Below are 21,901 nucleotides of genomic sequence, written 5' to 3' on the forward strand. Positions count from 1 at the left end.
AATGAAGAGTCTAGTGATCTGTCAGGGGTTTAGTGCATTACACATGTTCTTCTACTTAAATACTCTTAGCCGGGTATTGTGTTAACGTAAAGCATTCTCCACTCTTTGATCTACCTGTAGCTATAAATCAAATATGGTTTCTTTCAGATCACAGCGTCCTGCCGTACAATAAAGCCAGCAAACATCAACTGCACGTGCATCCCAGTGAGACTGGAGTTCAACGGTGATGACGTCACTAGCGCTGTGGCGGTCGACTGCTCGCAGCGCAACCTTAAAGAGATGCCCACTGATCTACCCTGCAATACTATCAAGTTAAACGTCTCTTATAATCATGTGAGTAGCAAGCTTAACTATTTGTGTTTAACCGTTAGTCATGAAACTGACCTCTTACCCCCGGTTTCTGAGTACATTTAGCGGTAGTTTATCTTATTCAATAACGATTTTTTTTATTTGAGTTTTAACGCTATTGAATAGATAAACTACCGTTAAATGTACCTCAGAAACCGAGGGTTAGACTACTTATGATATGAGTTTCATGACTTAGGGTTAAGTGGAGGATAACTTTGATGAGAAAGTACTTAGATACAGCAAAATAAATGTATGCAAGCAACTATTAAGATGAATCGGATTAACTTTCTAATACTCATACGAGAGTGGCGAAACTATCCTTTTAGATAGTCAAGTGAATTACAATATATTTTTGTTAATTTTTATATAAAAATATTTTAATTTAAATTTGAATTCTTTTTTTATTGGCACTTTAAAAGCATACAAGAGCAGTGCTAGCCTAGAGATTTAAGTATATACCATCAAGGAAAGTGGTCAACGATTCGAATCTCTAATTCAAGGCCTAGTCTCTCTCTCATTCCGTGAGGAAAGACTTGCCCAACAGCGAGAGAGTGAGGGGTTAAATTTATTATATTTTTATGTTTGTTATTTCAGATAACATCCCTGCAAGCGGTCAGTGACCCGACGTACGATCACCTGCGCCACCTGATCGTGGACCACAACGATATACCTAACATCTTGGAGTTAGAGGGCACAAAGTTTATTGACAACTTTATACTCTTCTCCATTGGATATAATAAGTTGAAAACTGTGAGTATTTCAGACATTATAATATCTTTGAGAAAACTGATTAAATTCATGCATTGCAATAAATCCTGTACAAATTACGTTATTATGTACCGTATAATTATTTTTCTTAGCATTTTCAACTCGTGTTTTCTCGACGTTAATTTTTGGTAACGCGGAGCAATGTTGAATTTGTCCACTATTTATACTTTATACTGAATACTATGAAGATATGCTACTCCTGGTGAAGCAGTTATTAAATGATTAAATTCCTGATAAGTTTCAAATTGTTTCCGAACATGTCTCTCTAGTCCAGGTTACCGAAACAGTGTTTTTGTTTATTCTAAATTAATATTAAACATCATGTTTATTAACTGTTACAGATTCACACGTACGTGCTATCAAATCGTTTCGACACTACCGGTCCTGCGTTCTCCATTGGCGGAAACGTAATACACTGCGATTGTAACACTGAGAAAATGTTAAAGGTAAAGCATATATAACTATTATATTTATGTAAAAGCCTATGGGTCAACTTTAGATTAACTATCCTTAATGGAGAACAGAAAATATCTCAGAGCAAATAGCTACATCTGGTACATAAAACAGTTTTTAGAAGACACCCGTGCTACTTTTACATAGTTCTTATGAAACAAAGACTAACAAACACACAAACAAAGGACCCAAAAGACAACCAGACTTGAAACAACTATTCGAAGATCGCTTAACATATTTTGTTCCAAGTGGAAATCGAACCAACGACCTTTCGACTCAGCGGTAGGGAGGCGGTGACAATCCTAACCACTGTCTAACAGATGCTGTCGTCGTAAAGTCTGATTATGTGTGCAAAATATATTTGAAGACCACAACTAATTCCTCTTTTATTTTCCAGCCGTGGCTTCTTGAAAACTTCAAAAACATACCTGACTACAAAATGCTGGAATGCGAAGACGGCGTTCCTGTGGTAGAACTAGTTGAATCCCACGTCTGCCACACGCCCCGTGACTGGACAGACTACATCTACTACATTATAGGCATAGAAGTCCTAATCCTAGTGTTACTAATTAGTAAAGTCTCCTACGATTACTGGGTTTTCAAAACCGCTGGGTACTTGCCGTGGCCCGCTAATAAGATGCCGAGGTTGCCATGCGATTGGTTATGTGAGTAGCTTTTGGTTGTTCTGATGTGGTTGCTGGCAACCGTGTACTACAAAGCTAGTTTTTGGGATTTTTTCGGGAAATAGATTTGAATACATATTTATTCAGGGTTATTTACTATGTTTAGTGAAGTACCAAGTGGCGTTCTTTGATCTTCGCCTCCTCCTATGGGAAAAAGGCGTGATTTTATGTATGTATGTATTTTACTATATTCATAGAAAAGAAAGGGTTTAGATACTATTGATTTTGTCGTATTTGAGATGAGGTTGCCAGCACCAAATAATATAATAATTGGGTGGTTATCAACAACCATAAGCTACGAACGAATTGTTTTCCATTGGTTGCTAGTAATTTAAGTAAATGGTTGCTGTTGCTTGTATATGTTGTCTGTATGTAAATCTGTATGTAGTTATTGGTTGCTAAAACCATATGGTGTATATTTTTTTGTATGGGAAGCAAATGGTTATAAAAAAATGGGTTATTCTAAGCTTCAGCTAAAATCTGTCCCTCTCGCACTTATGACGTTTGATGCGAGTGTGAAAGAGAGGTCCGATTTAGACTGAGACTAATATAGTCAGAAATAGTTGGGTTTAGTTTATTGTCGAATTAAATAACCATTTGAACTGTAAATAATATGAACTTGTTTAAGTTATCTTTAAGTTATTCTGAACCTAACGTCAACGCCTTATAAAAGTTTGAAGGTTTCATCACCGGGTAAGTGTCAGATACCTACCTTATCAAATGGAGTTTTGATTCCCTTCATACTTTTGCTGCCACTCTAGCAAAATATATTGAATATCTAACACTTATTCATAAGATCGGAAACTGTCTAAAACTGATAATAATGTTTTACAAAATCATTTGTTGTGCACATTTAGACGGCGACGTTAAGGGGTCAAACTTTTGTAAAAAATACTATTTGAATTTCAGATCTCTGTCCATTATTTCTTACTATTTCTTTGTATATTTTGGGATTTATGTAGTTGCCTTGCCATTTTATGTAGAATCTCTTTTCTTCTCGATTTAGGGCGCATACCAATACACAGTTTATTATATGAATAATTAAGCTATATTAGAAGAATAATATGGCCTGTGAAGATTTTATGAAATGTTACGTTTTGTCACTCTATGCTCTTACTAATGCTTAGGTACTTTTCTAACGCTGAATCGGTCGCGTACTATGTTCTCTATTTTTTAGAGTATTAATGGAGTTTGAAACTGTCATGCGTCTTTGTCGCTGTCCAATGTCATATTAAACATCGTGTATTTAATATGTATGTACGTACGTGTCACCGAGTTCAGCGTAGGAAGAAAGCAAGCCTTAAAGGGTGTAGAAGAAACGATTGAATTAGTTATGTCCGGATTTCGATAGTTAATGAAAAAGGGGTAACTTACTAGGTCATTTATTCTAGCTTACGAGGTGCCCTACTTACGTGGCTGTTTAGGGTCACTTGATAAATGCTGTTTTAGGTCTTATTGCGCCCATATTTCTAGTTTTAATCATTTTCCATTATCGATAGGCCGTCCTAATTTAAACCGGCCAGTTACAGAGGCTTGTATGATAAGTAAATAGAAAATACGTTGAGGCTTTTCGAAAATACTGAAATTATATCATTTCGATAAAAATAATATCAGTGCCATAATATTTTAATATTGGCTGAAAAATTTATGTTTGATAGAAATGTTTTTTTATTAATTATTGCTTGTAATGTTCCATTTAATATATTTTTGAGGATTTTATTTTATTAATTTAAGATTATTACACGTTTCTAGCTATTTTAGAAACTTAACAACTTTAAAGGGACCATTAATGTTGTAAAAATCTTATACAATTTAATAAAATCCTTAAAAAATATCTCTTCCTCATTCCCTCTTTATAGGGATAAGAGAGATAGAAATACTTTTTATGAAAACAGAATAATTTAGGAAAGATCTTATGTGTTTGATCAAATACTCAAAAATGCAGCCCATTATGTTATTGCAATGGATAATTATAATATATCGGGGATAACAGTCATTATATCGCTTTAACAACATGCAAGTTAGTGTGATGTTAAGGTCTTTCTACTTATACTTTTAGGGGAAAATGCTATATTACAAGCAGTGATTATAAAGGTTAGGTATAAAATGTATAAATATTTTTGTATAAACTACAATGTGAAGACTGTATATTTTGTATGAAAATTTTAATAGATGTTATCATAACGTATATGTTGTTTTATTTAAACTATGTCATACAAATGCTGCCCAATGTGATCGCTTTAGCGTTTCATTCATCTGATATCTTTACGTGTACGTGTGTGAATGAGCACGTATACGTGAAAAGAGGTGCAATTTTAATATTTAACTTTTTTAAACATTAGTCGATTCAAATCAAAGTTAACCAAAGGACTTTCTTTCAATTGGTAATTAATGACGTTCATATAATTATGAATTACCCCTTAGACTGCACGCACGAAAATTACGATTGTTTTAAAGAAAATGTATTGATATGATGTTGGGTCAGTGTTTTTAAGCAAGATGCTTTGAAGTAAAGGAAGCCTATAGTTTACAAAATAATTAATTAAAAAATAAACTATAATTTTCTTATTAAACATCCTATATTATCATTTTACATTCTTCTTATTTTTCTTATTTCCTAAATTCTTTTTTTTCTTGACTATTTCCTTCTGTCCTTTATTTTTCTGTTTGAATCCATTCTTCTGTTCTGGTTTGTGTTCACCGTTCTGTATTCTTCTTTGTTTCTTGTTCTTACTATTCTTTATATTGTCTGTTGCTTTAGCCTTTTCTTCTGCCTCATTTGCTGCATCTAGTTTTCTTCTGTAAAGAAGATTTAAAGGTATTTTAGTAGGAGTTTCTACGGCGTATTTAGACTGACGACAGCTCTGCCAACGCCCTACAGTCCCGGGTGTTATTCTGGATTCACGCATTGTTAGAATATTGAACAGAATTATCAATAGTGGTTTTGAATTTGGTGATAAACAAAGACTATATTATGATAGACAGTGAAACTTTAATACACTTGTGCCTACAACTTAAGGTACGTATAATAATCCTGCTTATCATAATGTAAAGTTTTTTATTGTTTGTCCTTTCACGCATAAACAACTTCAACGGTTTTGGTAAAATTTGCTAGAGTAATAGATTACAAATTCAATAAGGACACGGATTATCATATCATTGTGAGGGTATAAGCTAGAACAATTAATTTAAATAATATGTTAATACTTACTTGTCAGGTCTCTTGCCTAGAATAGTAGATATACCGTCTCTACTGGGCGCTTTCTTACTGAGTCGCTTGCGTTTGTTCGCGTTCTGTTTCAACTGTAACATGTACTGCGGGACCTCGCAGCCTGAAGACTTCATTACTGAAGCGATACTGAAACACGTTATATTGAAATGAGAAGCATTGCTTTCTATGGACATTACATAAAGTATTACTCTTGTATTGTATGGAGTGTTACATACAAATAATGGTCCCAAAGCAGAATCATACATGTATATACTAATTTTGTGGATCTCACAAATAAATAATAATATGTTAGGCGTGGGAAGCGAAACGGATTGAGCTTTTCACTTGCAATTTGCACTTATTTATTACTAATGCCTATACTTAGTTTGTAAGTTTACAATAACGTTAAAAAAATTAATTCAATATTACCTCCTAAGGTTGACGACATCGTCTTGTGTGAAGAAAGTGATGGCGCGACCTTTCTGACCCGCTCTACCTGCACGACCGATCCTGAAACACGAATCATTTGAACATAGGTATTAATTGCTATGGTTATTTACTATATTAAAACAACGAGGTTCAATCCTCCGTCTGGAAAAGTAGTGATATTAACTGAATCTGTTTAGATCTGACTGAATCTGGTATGCTCGTTATTAGTAGAAGAACAAAATTATTCGGGAACTCGATCCGACTGAAAAAATCACAAAATACAGGACTATAGACTACTTTAAAGAGATTACTGCGGGGATATGTCTTGTTAATAATTCTTTGTGACTCACAAAAATAACTCTCCCAAATTCTACCAATCACACTACACACTAGTAAAATAAACAAAATACAGCAATTACCTGTGTATATAAGAGATAGCGGACGGTGGGAAGTCATAGTTGATGACGAGGTTGACGCCTCGGAAGTCGATGCCTCGCCCCATGAGCTCGGTACAGATCAACACCCAGATACGACCCACGCGGAAACTGCGCACCACGTTGTCACGCTGGAAAAGTTAATAATAGATTAATAATAGCTATTTATCAAACCAACCTCTTAATTCATTTTCAATTCATAAAGTTGTTTATTCGCTAAAAATATATTCTAAAAGTAGCCAAATTCATTTTGATATCTAGTTGCATTATCATTCTATTTATCTATACTAATATTATAAAGCTGAAGAGTTTGTTTGTTTCTTTGTTTGAACGCGCTTATATCAGGAAGATAGTCCATTTATCGACGAAGGCTATAGGCTATATATCATCACGCTACGACCAATAGGAGCAGAGTACGAGAAAAAAATGTAACAAAAACGGGGAAAATTTTGAGCCATTCTTTCTTATGTGACGCAAGCGAAGTTGCGCGGGTCAGCTAGTTGTTAAATATTTTCCATAAAATTATTGTAAACTTGTGTGTTTTCCATAAAATTATTGAAAGGAAAACACACACATTGTTCTTTGGTAAAAACAAGGACAACCTTATTTTTATTATACTGTCGTGTATTCTTGTATATTACCTGTGTCTGAGTTCTATCAGCATGTATAACATCCACATTGATACCATCATAGATCAGCTCTTTGAACAACTGCTTAGCGCGGTCTTTGCTTTGCACGAACACTGCAAAAATATCACAAAATGACTACAATTTAGAAATCAAATATATATAATAGAAATATATTATATTAAACTATAACATTACTTGTATTTAAAGAGTTTCTTTGTACATACCTAACACAGGCGGCTTCAGTCCCTCTTGTACAAGTTGTCTAAATGCTACAAGTTTGCCATTCTCATTCCCACAGTATAGCAACTGTTGATCTACTAAGGTAGTTGCTGCATTCCTGAAAAAGTGATTAATTTTTTAATTACAATACCCAGACTCGGTGGCTTTGTTTTAGATCTATGAGATATACATATATGTTTTCCTTATTCGGTATATCAATAAATAAATTTTACGGCAATTTTATGTAGGCTAATTAACTAACTAATTCTGGGCAGAAATTCCTACTTTTTCTATCTTTCGATAAACACTAGTTTAGTAGTAGATACTGAGAATCTACTGATATTCGATATATTTAACAGGAAATTAAAACATCATAACATTCTTATGCTTATTATCTTATTGAATAGTTATATAATAATACTCAGAAAACTCCTTACCTCTGTCCCACAGTAACATTAATCAGTCCCTTCATATTATGTCGACACCACTTAGCTACGACCGGTGTATGAGTGGCACTAAACATAGCCACCCGGCGTTGTTTGCTGCTGCATGACGCCATGATCTGTTCCAACTGCTGCCTGAAGTCTGAAGCCTGGTCGGTCGAGCCTTCGAACAGTTTGTCCGCCTCGTCGATTATTAGCCAACGGACTCTGAAAGTGGTGAAGAAATAGCATATTAATCAGTAGTATATCTACATATATAAAAATGAACTGCTGTTGTCTCGCTATAACTCCTGAACGGCTGCACCGATTTGGCTAATTTTGGTCTTGAATTTTTTTGTGGAAGTCCAGAGAAGGTGTAAAAGGTGAATAAATTTGAAAATGCGTGGTATTAAATAAGAACAAGAAAGCGTGAGCGGAGCTGCGAGGGTCCGCTAGTTATATATATTACTAGCTGACCCGTGCGGCTCCACTCGCGTGAATAATTTTTTTTCACTAATACAAAGCTTAATTATTCCTTAACTACAAAATATGCTTTTTTTCACGAAAAATATTCTCAAAATTATTTATATCTCATATAACTCGCGCTAAAACATATCCGCCATTAAAACTGTTGCCATGACAACGGAATTTTGTTAATTCACTGCCATTATAATATTGATTATTCGCGACTTCGGTGGCGAAACCTGAATTTTCCCGGGAAATGCGTCATTTTCCCGGGGTAAAAAGTAGCCTATGTCCTTTCTCGGGTATCAAACTATCTCCATACCAAATTTCATGCAAATTGGTTCAGTAGTTTAGGCGTGATTGAGTAGCAGACAGACAGACAGACAGACAGACAGACAGAGTAACTTTCGCATTTATAATATTAGTATGGATATTTTTCAGAATTCATAGAATCAATCGTACAGAAGCCAACATAAGTCACATTAAAAACAATTGCAATTACAGAGTAATACTCACTTTTCAAGAGATATATTGACATTTTCTTGGTTCATTAAGTAGCAGAGTCTGTTTGGAGTGCTCACTACAATGTCTGAAAAACAAAAATGAATGCTTAAAGAAAGAAACAAATAATATCTATTTTACCCATATTCTACTAATTATTGTTACATTTTATCAAGCAATCAAAATATGTTTATTACTTAATTATGTCATATTTATTGCTTTAAAACCATTTTTCCAACCCGTCGTCGGCCAGCATAGTGGATTCAAGGCCTAGTCCCCGCCCTCTTTCGGAAGGAGACCCTTGTTGACCCATTATTGGGTTATTACCCCAATAATGGGGGAAAAATTGATTGCAAACTGTGTTTTATAAAACATAAATTCACATTAACTTACCACTCTTCCTAATCGTAGCCTCTCGTTCCTTCACCTTACTCTCTTTAATATTCCTCACGACACTGCACCTCAGTTCACTAGCCGCACTTAATCTCAGAGCTTCCCTGTATATCTGATGTGCCAGCTCTCTTGTGGGACAGAGGATGAGGGCGCGTGGACCTCCCTGAGGTGCTCCTAGTGAGTGCAGGATGGGGAGCAGGAAGGCAGCGGTTTTGCCCGAACCAGTTGGAGCACAGGCGAAGATTTGACGGTCCTGCAGATATAATAGTGAAAAAAGTCATATTATGTGTTTTTACATGTCTTTAACTGCGCTTTTTTTTATATGTGTTGGGCTGGTGGAAAATAATTTTTGTTTAGTGTAACTTATTCCATTTAAGTCATGATAAAAATACGATTATGAACTGCACTTGTGTTTAAGGATCTCAAGTAATGTAAAAAAAACAGCTATTTAACTATTAAATAAATATCTTTTGCATGTGAGAAACCTAACCTTATATACCTCAGCAGCTATGTATTGACTACTTTCATAGTTAATAGCATTCGAATATGAAAATATATACTACAATATTAAAACAATATCCTTACCTCTAACATACAAGGCACAGCCTGTCTCTGAACAGGAGTAGGCTCCATATAACCGCACTGTTTCACCGTGTCTACCAATGCTTGAGACACATTGTATCTAGCTGTCAGGTCCGCAAAGTCTTGTAGTGCAGGCGGCACATGACGGCCTACTGCTTTGATGCCATGCTCATTGCGGAAACGATTTTGCTGAAAGTAGCAACATTAATTGATGAGTGTTATTATATGACTCATGCTTATTTTGTATGTACACTAAATAACGAATTCTTACGGGTACATTGAGAGGCACATGATGTTGCACATACACAAATGACTGCAAATCCGATGCCAATAGGATACTGTCTGTCGTGTTTTACAGAGAATCAATGATGTACTTAACTAATTAACGTAGAAAATCTTTCCATTTATCTCAATATAGTCTATCAATGAAGTATGTATTAAAAACAGTTTTCTCTTGTTTTTATTGATAAAGATTAAATACCTCTTCTAATTCAAGTTTCTTCTTCAAATCCTCAGTCTTCTCCTTTTTCTCTTTTTTCTTTTTCCCACCGACTTTAACTCCTTCTAATAACTGTAGTTCATCATCTATTTCCTCCTCTGAATTTTCTTCTTCAGACTCCGGCTGTGACTGTTCTGATTCTCCCAAAGACTCTGCATCGTTGTCACTGGCTGGCTCTTCTTTGATTTCTAATTCTTCTTTCTTTATGACAGGTTTTTCGGCTGTTTGCTATAAAAAGTGCGAAATATTTTTGACAACTTCAACGGTGATTTTTAAATACAAATTATAAGAAAGTGTTAAATAATTTAACAGAAGTTCGTAGTTTTAAATTATTTTTATCTTATTATAGAGATTTTAATGCTATTTTTTTAGTTTATTTGGCGAAAATACGTAAATAATAGTGAGTATAGGTTATGTATACTTACGTTGTTTTTAACACCTAAAACCTTGTGTTTGAACGTCAAACCTTTAGTTAACTTCTTAAATATATCGTAAGCGTCCATTCTGTAACATCTGTAGTTTACTTTTATAATAAAACTTGTAGAAAACGCACGTGCGAAAACGCAAACTACATTTAGCTACTGTTGTCAAATTCAAACTGACAGTTGGATGGCTGTCAGTGCTGTCACAAACTTCGACAGTATATTTAATCGGATACACAACGTGCATTGTAAAATGAGACAGATAAAGTTTTACTAAGATCGTTATTTTGATTTTGCATTTACTATTTGATATAATAATTGCCTTAAATGACTTGATTTAAAAATTATATCCTGCAGTGTTAACTAAATTGTTATGTCAGGTGGATATTCTACCGTCTGTGTATCCAAATTATCAAAATGTGTTTTCCCACGAATATTCAAAAATGTTGCTAATTATGGAAATCTTATTGTGAATAGTTTATCTTTGGATTTACGTTTCCGATTCATCATGTTTGTTTAGCATTCGAAATAATGCAATTTAATATTATTTCTTGATTTATTTTACTACTGTGGTATTGGCTGAACTCCGCTTACAGCCAAGACCATCATCAAACTAAACAGAATAAAAAAAAACATTGTACAACTTTTTACAGTATACCTACCTACAAAGAGGATAATTTCCATAATAATTCGCAGATTCAGGATTTATTTTGTGCTGATAAATAATAATGTATAGGTAACGAAGCCACGTACCGTGCTCGACTCCTAAGCAGACTGGTGCTGATGCGCCTGGAGATGGCTCACCTAAATAGCCAATTATGACAAAAAACTAAGGTATGAATTTGTTGAATTTACATTTATTTAGTTTTAATTTCCTATAGGTATCATATATTTTTACCTTTTACCCTTTTGGTACCTACAGTGCACGGGTCTTCTACCGTCCGTCTTCGAGACGAGATGGGTGTTTTGTTTGTGCTGCCGCTAGTCAAATGCGGGTAAGTTGCTTTACTTACTTACACTATAAAGACATAAAACATGCATCCCTTGGAGTGTCTTCACTGCTTTAAGGAGCTTATGAACATTTTGTAAAACAAAAAATGGATGAAAAGGCGTTGGTCTTTTGACTCCTTGAGGGAATAGCGTGCTTACACTTAGCTAAAACGGCATATTATAATCATAGCAAGTAATTATTTTTATTGTTATACTTATTAATAGTATTATTATCCGATATTAGGTATTGTTTGTCGTATCAGTAGGGTCAATGACTTCAACTTCCTTCTAGCACTAGGTTTACTTGCACAGATTAAACGAATAATTATAAACATTATTTTGTCGTAACCATGTGTAAGTTTATGAGGTCATAAAGAGTAAGTACAATAACGGCCAGTCAGTACGTGTGTCGTCAACAGACTTGCTAATGCACATCTATACTAATATCATAAGGCTGAAGAGTTTGTTTATTTGTTTGAACCCGCTAATCTCAGGAACTTCTATTCCGATTTGAAAATTTATTTCAGTGTTAGATAGCCCATTTATCGAGGAAGGATATAGGCTGTATATCATCACGCTACGACCAAAAGGAGCGGAGTACCAGTAATAAATGTTACAAAAATGGGGAAAATTACGACCCATTTTTCTTATGTGACGCAAGCGAAGTTGGTCGTGTCAGCTTGTAATTATATAAAAAACTAATAAAGCTAACCAAAAGTTATGTCTAATAGATTAAATTCATATCAAACTAAACGTGAGATTAATTTTGTCAAATGATACGTCAAATCTTTTAATAAAACATTAGAGGTCAGTTATGTTATCGTGTTACTAAATTATGTAAAGATTATTTGGGTATTTACCGGACAAATCGTGGTATGACAGCTTGTGCGTTTGACATTTCTTATTCTTCTTCAACTAACTTCACTTCAACGAACTTCAGTATTTGCATGCGATTGCAGATCATGAAGGTTCCATTCTATTTCAACAAGAATAAAGTTCTATATTTTTTTCAAAACATGTTTTAGGGTACCTTCTTAATATTACCGCTACCCGCGAGGATTCGGTCGCAAAAATTTATCGATGTCGAAGTTTCATCTTAATTCGTTCAGCACTTTGACATGAAAGATTACCAAACATCCTAAAAACCTTTAACATTTATAATATTTGGTATTAAGCAGGATTTTCCAAAGAGTTTGGATTTACTAGTGCTCGGTGTTTTATTAGGATTCTCCATTCTTACCCCTAATTCCTTTGAACCAATTTGCCATTTGGGCTCTTACTTACCTATTTTGGACTTTGTGGGTGAGGTGTGTGAGTGTGTGACCCATAGGTACTGGGAGAGGGAAAATATCATCACGCTACGACCAATAAGAGCAGAGTACTAGTAAAAAATGTTACAAAAACGGGGAAAATTATTATGACCCATTCTCTCTTATGTGACGCAAGCGAATTTGCGCGGGTCAGCTAGTTATTCCATGAAATGACTCGTCGTTTACAGTGTAGGGTAAGGGTATGTCCGTTCTTTCTTCTGAATATCATACATTGTGTACTGAAAGCTTGGTCAGTATTAATTTTACACAAATATAAAAAGTTTATTAATTTTCAAGGATAATACCATTCGTTGCTTCAACCTTCTAGATCCGTTTGAACACTTAAGAAGTTCGAGGTTTTTTTGCTGATACTGGGTTCTTACATCTACATAATTGATATTAGGAGTTAATCGTCAATTATGTGATGATCATCAGTCTTTCATTGTCGTATGGTTAGTGGTCAACCTAGTGTCAAAGTAGTTCAAGCCGCCCGAAGGCCTTTGATTCGGCTTATGATCATCAGTTAAAAGCCTTTGTCTTTCGTTACCACGCTCACTGGTAATTTGACTAACTATTTGTAGGTAAAATGTCTCTCGGCGGTAATTCAATCGTTGGGTGGTCGCTGAATCGGTTAGTTGCATTGGTACAATACATATGAGGTATTCATCTGCGAATTTTAAAACTCCTTAAAAGTGAGTTTCAGTTATTGTAAATAAAGGGCCAATCAGGTTCACACAATATTATAGTACCCTTAGAATCAAAATGTTATTAAAAATATTGTTATAACTGTCATGAATTAGATTGGATTGCTTGTTGTTTTTCAAAGTGCCTGCCAGTATTAGCTGTTGGTAGTGCTAAAAAAACACATAGAAAGTTTTTCTCGCACTGATCAGTAATTCATTTATCGTAGGTACTTATAATTTGGAATCAAAATTATAGTAAGAAAATTCTACCAGAAGAAATATTTTAAAAACACTTAACTTGGACACAGATCAATCTAAAAATTAAAACAACTACTTTGCTTTTCATGCAACACATGTAGTTATAAAAAGAATAAAAGTACCAATCAATAGACTTACTTTTTGATAGTAAATAGTTCCTGAAATAAAGTGTTCTCATGTTCTTACACACTAAGGGGAGAGGTACTAAACTATGAAAAGAAAGGACTCAATCTCAATGGAATCACTGCGAGTTTATTTTATACTTTTATTACATTCAACTGTTATACGTCGCTGAGAATTCGAAACGCAGATTTTGTTAGAAACCTAAACTTAAAAATAACCGATATATTTTCTTCCATACAGTTTAGACGAAACAGTCAGATTCAAAGATACTTATAGTACTAAGTTTTCCGACTATCTGATATGTTCCTACCAACGCGACTGTTGTCACGGAAACGCGAGACTTTCACACCTTTTACCTTCCATCACTGCTTTTCCACTTCATTTCCTTTCGTCACACACTTGTAAAACTGCAATGGAATAGCAAAATGGTGTTTCCATCACGTGATTCCGTGGTAATAGTCCTACTCAACCCGAATTGATTCCTTATTCACATATATCAACAACATCAAAACAAGTAAAGACACCACTTTTAAATATCACTGAAACATGAGCTGATTACTTTTTGTATCAATGCAGAGTCGATTCGTTGTACATTGAGGGTTCAGTTTGAAACACTACAGATTTGTGTATTATTAAACGTACTTCAAGAGTAATGTATGACGAATTTGTTTCTTATTCTATTATTTATTTAAATTCAAGTTTTTATAGTAACTATTGCAATTGTAATACTGATTTAATCACTGCATTCATACGAAAAATATACACACAAATATTCCTTACATTAATTTACAGTTAAAAGTCTGATTGGAAAAATTGAGAAGCACACAGCCAGGGAGAAAAACCTTCTTTATCATTACTTACTACGCAATATATACTATAAAACTTAGAATATTGGCACTAAAAAGTTGCTTTTTTATTTTTCCAATTAGAGTTTTTTCATGGCTTCAGTGATGATTTAAAATCATTCGTTAACTCTTTCGTATCTACAACAATAGTACTGTAAGTGCCTTCACCGACGCGGTGTACCTTACAACAATGTTCAAGAGAAGCCTACCAGGTCCTATCGGCCCCACATCTAAACCTTATTCGATCAATACACAATACTATAAATCATTTTTGTACACACCACATCCCCGGACCCTTTAAAAGTATAACAAAACTCCATTTAACTAAATTTAACACATATTTTTTTTCATCTTTGATCAACGATGGCAAACTATAACTTTTACAAAGTAACACAATATTAGTTTAGGCATATTAATGTTCTCGAGTGATACCTACGCTGGACATTATTTTTACTAAATTTTATTAATCAAAAATTTTCTTAATTACAATAAATTATTAATTTATTTTTTTTCAATTTTTTGTTCGTCTAATGTAAGTATCACTCGCGACGACTTATAAAGAAAAAAGAAAAAAAATCAATGCTAATAAAAACGCAGATCGTGCATACATTAAATTACGAAAAAAAGAAAAAATTCTAATCCTAAGTGTGTCAGCAAAAATATAATGCAGTAAATTAGAATTGCCACTTAATTAACTTTCACAATATAAATTGTATTTTTTTTCTCGTAAAAAAATATTTCTGTGTATAAAATGTGTCACCCGAGCATAACAAGGAACAGCGGCACAGTTTTACTAAACAAGAAAGGGTAATAATCAAGTAAAACGACAACTCAACATGGAGTATACTAGTAATATGTAGATAACAGGACGCGGGAGAGTGATAACTGCTCATAACTGGATATAACTGGTCAACATGGTCAACATGGTCAACATGGTCAACATGGTCAACATGGTCAACGCTCAACACTCTGAGTCTAATATAAAATAGTTTATAAATTAACGAAGTGTTAGTAAAAGTGCCCCGCTGCGTGATTCATGTGTAGATATAAGTTACTTCTAGGATATAACTGTTAGTATATGTCATAGTGTGTATATTGTAAATACTTTTCATTTATGTACTGTTATAGACGGGTTATCAACGACAATTGCTCGACCAGGGAGACATATGTACTACTTAGTATATAATACTTATTATTTTTATATAAAAAGTTGTAAGTGCACTTTGAGTTACGGAACTATATTAATGTAACTATTTACTGTAGTTATAGCAGACTCAACACTGATATATAATCTTTGAACAATGAGGAGAGATGATTATGACAAAATATATCATTCATATATTGTCAACCTTTGGCACTAAGACAAATTTTTATATGCGAAATGTTCTAAATGTATAAAAATAATATCAGGGGTATTGAAATCAAAATCGTGAATAAGAATTTTGTTATTTCGAAAACTTTAAAAGAACATCACAAAAGAAAAAGTCGGGGGAGTTAAGATATTAATATAAAGTTTCTTAAACTCTTAATTGACATTAAAACAGTAGAAACCTGCTAGATTGTAGCTTACTGATATACATAAATGTAACTATTATAGTGAGGTATTGTGGCGAATTGGGAACTATTGCTATACTGTAATTATTTATAATTATATTACGTTTAAAGTGGAAGATACTGATATAAATATTAAAGCTATTGACTTAAGAATACATCGACTCATGATCCGCGCACTAGAACCGCACTGAACCGGCACTGTACCGGCACTGAACCCGCACTACACCACTACAACATCGTATTTATTAACATTATTTGTGAGACACTTTGTAAAACACTTAATAAAAAAATGCAGTCGATTTATTCTTAAAAGATGGCTGTCCCTCCGCCGATCGAGCAATTTTTTTAAATTATTTATAAATAACTATTGTATGATCTGGTTCAGCCCCGATCTTAATTAAAAACTAAACAGTTCTCAATTAAAACAGAGACGAAATAAACTATTGCATTTTAAACATGGATATGGTTCAACAAAAAATGTGTGTATGGGAAAAAATACTATGTAACAACTGTTATATCTTGTTCGCAATTTACAATATAATTAGATAAATATAAAACATTGTCCTGTCTGTATGTTGTATCTTTAATACATACATAAATACGACAGCCTGTATTCCACAGGCGTACCCAAGTTCTAAACTAATACATTACAAATTAAATTATATAATTGGAGGTAAGTAATACTTAAAATTATAGGAGGTAATACTTACGATAAAAGCATTTGATTCTCTTAAAAACTGTTTTGTGAAGCGGTTTGTGAACATTTGTTTATCAGGTGAGAGGTACAAGACTGAACTTACATCAATCTCCTATTAGTTTAAGTTACCCGCCTATCATAAGATTACGTAAATATTGAACTCCGCGTATAATTCTAATGATAGTCATGGTAAACCACATAAAATCATTTTTTTAAAACGATTGAGAAAATTTAAATTCGGTAGTATCAACTTGTGTAATAAAATTCAATAATTACGAGCGTTTGCAAATAAAAACTGACAATATAGATACTTTAAAATGACATTTGGAGGCAGAATGGCCCAGTGACTGAAGCCTATTTACTACATAACGCTACCAGAGAGCTAGCACAACCCGACCTCGCGGCTCGAGCGCTGACATCGTGGACTCGTGGACGTACCGGACACGCGGACACCACCTCGTACAACACGCGCCATCGCTCAGCGAGATCTTCATTATCTAGTATTGTTACTCCTTTGTAATAGAGCATTTCACTATCCTAGATACTTTGTGCAACCGATTTGAGACGATACTTGCGTCCAAATTATCATTTTAAAGTATGAAAAATCTTATTTATTTATCTACTGTAGGCTATTGTTAAAAGTTGTACTGTTCAGAAGGCATTCCGTTGTTGATTACTTTGTGCATTACGCTAATTAGTAACACAGTCTGTTTATAAAATTATTTCTTTAAACTTAACGTAGTTAACTGGCGAACAAGCGAAAATAATATATTGCAAATTGTAAGGGCTGCTATAATTTACACGTATATAAAAAAAAGATTTTCTCACTTTTCATCTTACTATTTAAAAATGCAGTATTTTGGTATACATTGCAAAATATACTTTAATTGTTGGTTTCGCTGTTTGTATTTTAGATTTAGCGATTTGATTTTGATTTTTTTTCATTTTGAATTTTACGCTGCGTTTTTGACCTCGTTTTTTGCCGACACATAATCCAAACTTAACACAAATTTCACAATATTAAGAACTAACAACAATCACCAACGGCTGTCTCCGGTATTGATGTAGTACGCAGCTGTCAACTGAGATCAATTTAGAATAATTACGTCCAAAATATTCAAACGACAAACATAAGGGGATGTAAAATCCATCGTTTCAACGAAGCACTCAACAATAAGCTCAATAATCAGCCAAACCGATAAGAAATAATTGCACAGCGAAAACAATAAACACAAACATTAAAAAAATGGAGACTAAGTCTAAGTTTCACTATTAATAAATCCATTAGTAGAATATATAAAAATCCTTTCCATTAATGATTTTATCTATTTACTATTTAGTTAATAATATCACGAGGCTTGTATGACCGGCATGACCGCATGACCGCTCGATGCCACGATACTTCAGTTATGTATGTAATCGCTAACTTATATTTACAATTCAAACTACCCGCTTGCTTTTTCCTTCTAAGCTCCAGCTAAATGATTCTATGACCGTTTATATTTCCCAAATTATTTCATCGACGTGTTTCTTTTATATTAAAAATAAAACAGCCTGTGTAACATTGAAATAAAAATAAAAAACAAAATAATATTCTTGAGGTACTACTTTAAATGGAGGTATACGGGCTTAACCTGCTAATGTCGACGTTATATTACTACTAAACTCAACCCGCCGTTAACACCTATTTAAGCTGACGATAAAATGATAAAAACTTAAATGTTAAAATATCTGGATATACCAAACAACTTCTCATTAAATGTATTCATATCACAAAGTACACATATATGTAACATTCCGAAAAAGAAAGTAAAAATACAAAAAAACCTACATTACGATCCTATACCCAAGTTACTTACGATGGAAAAATAAATGCAAAACAAATGTGCCTGCTCTCATATCGCACTTATATTGTTATATCATACTGTTAACTGTGTACCATGCGTGTTGCATTGATTGTTTACTAAATGAGAAAAACTTCTACGGGTTTTCACTTACAGTGAACGGTTACTGATATGTTCTGAAATTTGGAAAATTCTATGAAATCTTGTAAAATGGATATGGCACAATACATTTTAGTATTTTAACATTCTTCAGAAAGGTTCCCATAATTTTATTCTACTGGAAATAAATGCAGAAGAGCAAATATAATTCACATTAATTTTCTTTGGCTTTGTGAAATATCACGGTGTTAAAAATACTTTGTTTTATTTAAAGATATTCATGGTTTTGTGATATGTCGGTTTAAGAGTTGGATCTCGATATTATTAGTTATTCATGAAATAAAGTTCCATACACCCTGAATAGATATGTCGTGTTTTCGGAAAAACGCGGTTCGCAAGCAATTTCCTACGATATAAGTAAATAAAATAAATTTTTATACAATTTGCAGCCATCTTATGGTTAGGTAATCCTAAGATTTTTTGAGAATAATATAATAATAATAATCTAATAAATTTTCAATAACGAGACATCAGCTACGTTGGTCGACATTTAAATAAGAACCACTATACACTCATAGAGAGAAATCCGAAAATGGATACAGGTTAAATATAATTCTATTAATTAATACCTAAACTCTACGTATTTCTATACAGAAGAAATGTTTGATTTTGTCTCATGATTTGTAATCATGCACACGTATACGATCGTCGAACTGCTTTTCGAAGACCCATTCTCTGGCTAACCAGCGCTTCTATTCCCTACGTCACTTTACTCACTCTTAACCCTGTATTCAAGGATCCCACCGGAGTCTGGCAACCCTAAACATTTTCCCTTTTCGAAACGTCACTGCCAACATATGATTCGTCCGTGAACCGTCGCTTGCGCACTTGCTCATACCTCGCCACCGTCTCGTCGACTCTGATTCATTCATTAACTTGAAGAACGAAGGCACGGCTACTTACACATTGATCATATATTATTATTGAAGCCAAACGCACATAGATTAGATATTGTTAGACGTTAAATTTTGTACTTTCGAAATCAGATTCTAAGAAGTCTTTAATTTTTTTTTCTCAACATCAACATTTTTTTTTTCATTTAATCTAAACATTTTGTAATTAACCGCTAAATAATCTGTATCTTTTTAATTAATTTAGATTTGGCGTTCCGAAAAAAGTTTCAGTAAAAAATATTTTCTTTGCATTTCTTTAAAAATTTACGGTTTAAAATTTGTACGTTCTCCTTTTGTACAGTTATCGAATCTAATTTGACACTAGACAATTATCGAAAAGTGATTTTAAAAAATGTAATTTCATTTTTTAGAATACAGTTGGCATTATTTTGGCAGTACTAGAAATATTAATACTTTAGTATTGCTCTGGATTACATTGTCATATTGAACACTGTTGGAACATTTTCACTAGAAAATGTCGTAACTCGCGTACTGTTACGATAAGTCACGAAGCGATTTCCGATCCTCGAAGCGTACACTAAACGACTTCTATAAGTCGCGTGCGACAATACTGTTTATGTAATTTTAATCCTAACGTCAATATTTTACTAATTATAATACGATAAACCATAGAATGCGGCGTAAGTCCTGCATTGTTTTGGCATTGTCCGTTATATATTGCACATGATGCTATCCGTATCGTAAGCGCGTCCTGGGGGCCGGCTACGAGTGCGCTTGGGGGAGGCTGGGGGAAGGCGCCAAGGGTACTCGCAGGCGGGAGCTCTGCCACCGATCTAAGCCATGGTCTGTGGTCATTGAAGGCCGGGCGGCAGCTGCGGGCCGTGCTCGGCGGCGGCCAGGTCGAAGAGGTGGTGCGGCGCGGGCGCCAGCGCCGAGTGCAGCGCCGACGTCTTGAGCAGCCGCTTGAGCATGCCGCTGGAGCCGCGGTGCTGCAGGCTCTTGTGCGTGGTGAGCGAGTTCTTGGTCCGGTACCTCCGGTGGCAGAACTCGCACACGTACAGCGTGTCCGACTGCTCGTGCTTGTCTTGGAAGTGTCGTTTCAAGGAATAGTAACAAGAGAATGTCCTGCGGCAGTATGGACACTCTTGTGGCTCGTTGATACCGCCGGCTGTCGGCGGGGGCATACGGAGGGGCGGTACTGCTGGAAACATCCAAAACATTAGTTACATCCGGGCGGGGTCGGCTCGCGTGATCGGGCTAGTTTAGTAAGCTGGCGACTGCGAGACGAGGCCGAGTCGGCTGAGCGACCCTCTGTTAATAATCGTTCATAATACAATGTATGAGGTTAATAATAATAATCAATAATACTAATAATATGCACTGTACACATTTACTAACTACACAATAATCACGAGATTTTCATAATATTCAAAATCTTAGGAAATTCTTTCAACCACAATAACACATAGACACGTGATAACAAAAATGATAGAAGCATGCTCCAAGCAACACAACAACGTCAAAACTGCGAAACCCGACGGGAGTGGGGGGCGCGGGGTAGTAACAGTACAAATAATATAAAACAAAATTAACATAAACGTCTAAATCAACATTGAACCAAATAAAATGTAAATCAAAAGTTGAGAAGGACCCTTAAACCTAGCTTAATCTAATCAAGGAGTGTTCCATCATGTTAATGAGTTAGATCGTCGTTGGCTATTGTTCGTCTATAAACAAGTTCTAACCTTTGTGAGTGTTGCTATGTACGGCGGTGTCGGGGACGTTGGCCTCGTGTTGGTTCTCTTTGCTAGATGAATACTGCCGCACACCGCGCCAACTCCGTCCGAGTAGTCACTAAAAAAATCGTATCGGATCGTCCCCCGGCCTCGACTTGTGGTACGTGTATATATGGGTCATCAACGAGTTCCTCGAACAGTAAACCCTCTCACATATCGTGCATCTGTACTCTTCCTGTCTCTCGGCATGCTTGTCAGCTATATGCCGCTTCAGCGACGCCTTTGAACATAGTACCTTCCCGCATAATGAGCACGAGAATAACTTTTTACCTGTAAACAGACCGAAAAAACAAAAAATATGGGGTTGGTCCCCGAACGCGGTACAAATTA

At 34.7% G+C, this 21,901-nt stretch overlaps 3 protein-coding genes across 7 annotated transcripts in view; 1 reads left to right on the plus strand and 2 right to left on the minus strand.

Annotated features, from left to right (window-relative positions):
* hfw (leucine-rich repeat domain-containing protein hfw) overlaps window positions 1–4,440 on the plus strand; it is a 34,352-nt gene extending 29,912 nt beyond the window's left edge. Inside the window, exons 7-10 of the mRNA XM_076121486.1 lie at window positions 148–333; window positions 943–1,098; window positions 1,458–1,562; window positions 1,967–4,440. Coding sequence (XP_075977601.1) covers window positions 148–333; window positions 943–1,098; window positions 1,458–1,562; window positions 1,967–2,242 — 723 coding nt within the window. The 3' untranslated portion in view covers window positions 2,243–4,440. The remainder of the gene's footprint in view (window positions 1–147; window positions 334–942; window positions 1,099–1,457; window positions 1,563–1,966) is intronic.
* Window positions 4,441–4,792: 352 nt separating this feature from the next.
* On the minus strand, window positions 4,793–10,627 carry ais (DExD-box helicase 52). The gene is made up of 12 exons (XM_076121485.1): window positions 10,462–10,627; window positions 10,019–10,264; window positions 9,541–9,726; window positions 8,956–9,208; window positions 8,578–8,650; window positions 7,612–7,824; window positions 7,180–7,292; window positions 6,968–7,068; window positions 6,312–6,457; window positions 5,893–5,973; window positions 5,464–5,610; window positions 4,793–5,051 (listed from the first exon to the last, which is right to left on the minus strand). Exons 1-12 carry the CDS (start codon window positions 10,537–10,539, stop codon window positions 4,838–4,840), a joined length of 1,851 nt encoding a protein of 616 aa, XP_075977600.1. The 5' UTR covers window positions 10,540–10,627; the 3' UTR covers window positions 4,793–4,837.
* Window positions 10,628–13,929: 3,302 nt separating this feature from the next.
* Window positions 13,930–21,901, minus strand: part of br (broad-complex core protein) — a 134,996-nt gene continuing 127,024 nt past the window's right edge. For 3 of the 5 annotated variants that reach the window (XM_076121495.1, XM_076121493.1, XM_076121494.1), the window contains one exon: window positions 13,930–20,976. In XM_076121495.1, the coding sequence (XP_075977610.1) occupies window positions 20,627–20,976 (350 nt within the window). In that variant the 3' untranslated portion in view covers window positions 13,930–20,626. Of the gene's footprint in view, window positions 20,977–21,311; window positions 21,842–21,901 lie in introns of those variants that run through there. The other 2 variants (XM_076121496.1, XM_076121499.1) reach the window with 2 other exon arrangements.

Source organism: Anticarsia gemmatalis, chromosome 13 (genome assembly GCF_050436995.1).
Source record: "Anticarsia gemmatalis isolate Benzon Research Colony breed Stoneville strain chromosome 13, ilAntGemm2 primary, whole genome shotgun sequence".
Lineage (NCBI taxonomy): Eukaryota > Metazoa > Arthropoda > Insecta > Lepidoptera > Erebidae > Anticarsia > Anticarsia gemmatalis.

What these genes read in the sequence shown, in the direction of transcription:
- ais (XM_076121485.1), bottom strand. Translation starts at nt 10,539, where the DNA reads ATGGACGCTTACGATATATTTAAGAAGTTAACTAAAGGTTTGACGTTC. An exon ending in TTTTAGGTGTTAAAAACAAC is followed by an intron (nt 10,265 to 10,461) that starts GTAAGTATACAT and finishes CACTTTTTATAG; the next exon opens with CAAACAGCCGAAAAACCTGT. An exon ending in AATGTTACTGTGGGACAGAG is followed by an intron (nt 7,293 to 7,611) that starts GTAAGGAGTTTT and finishes TCACTTTTTCAG; the next exon opens with GAATGCAGCAACTACCTTAG.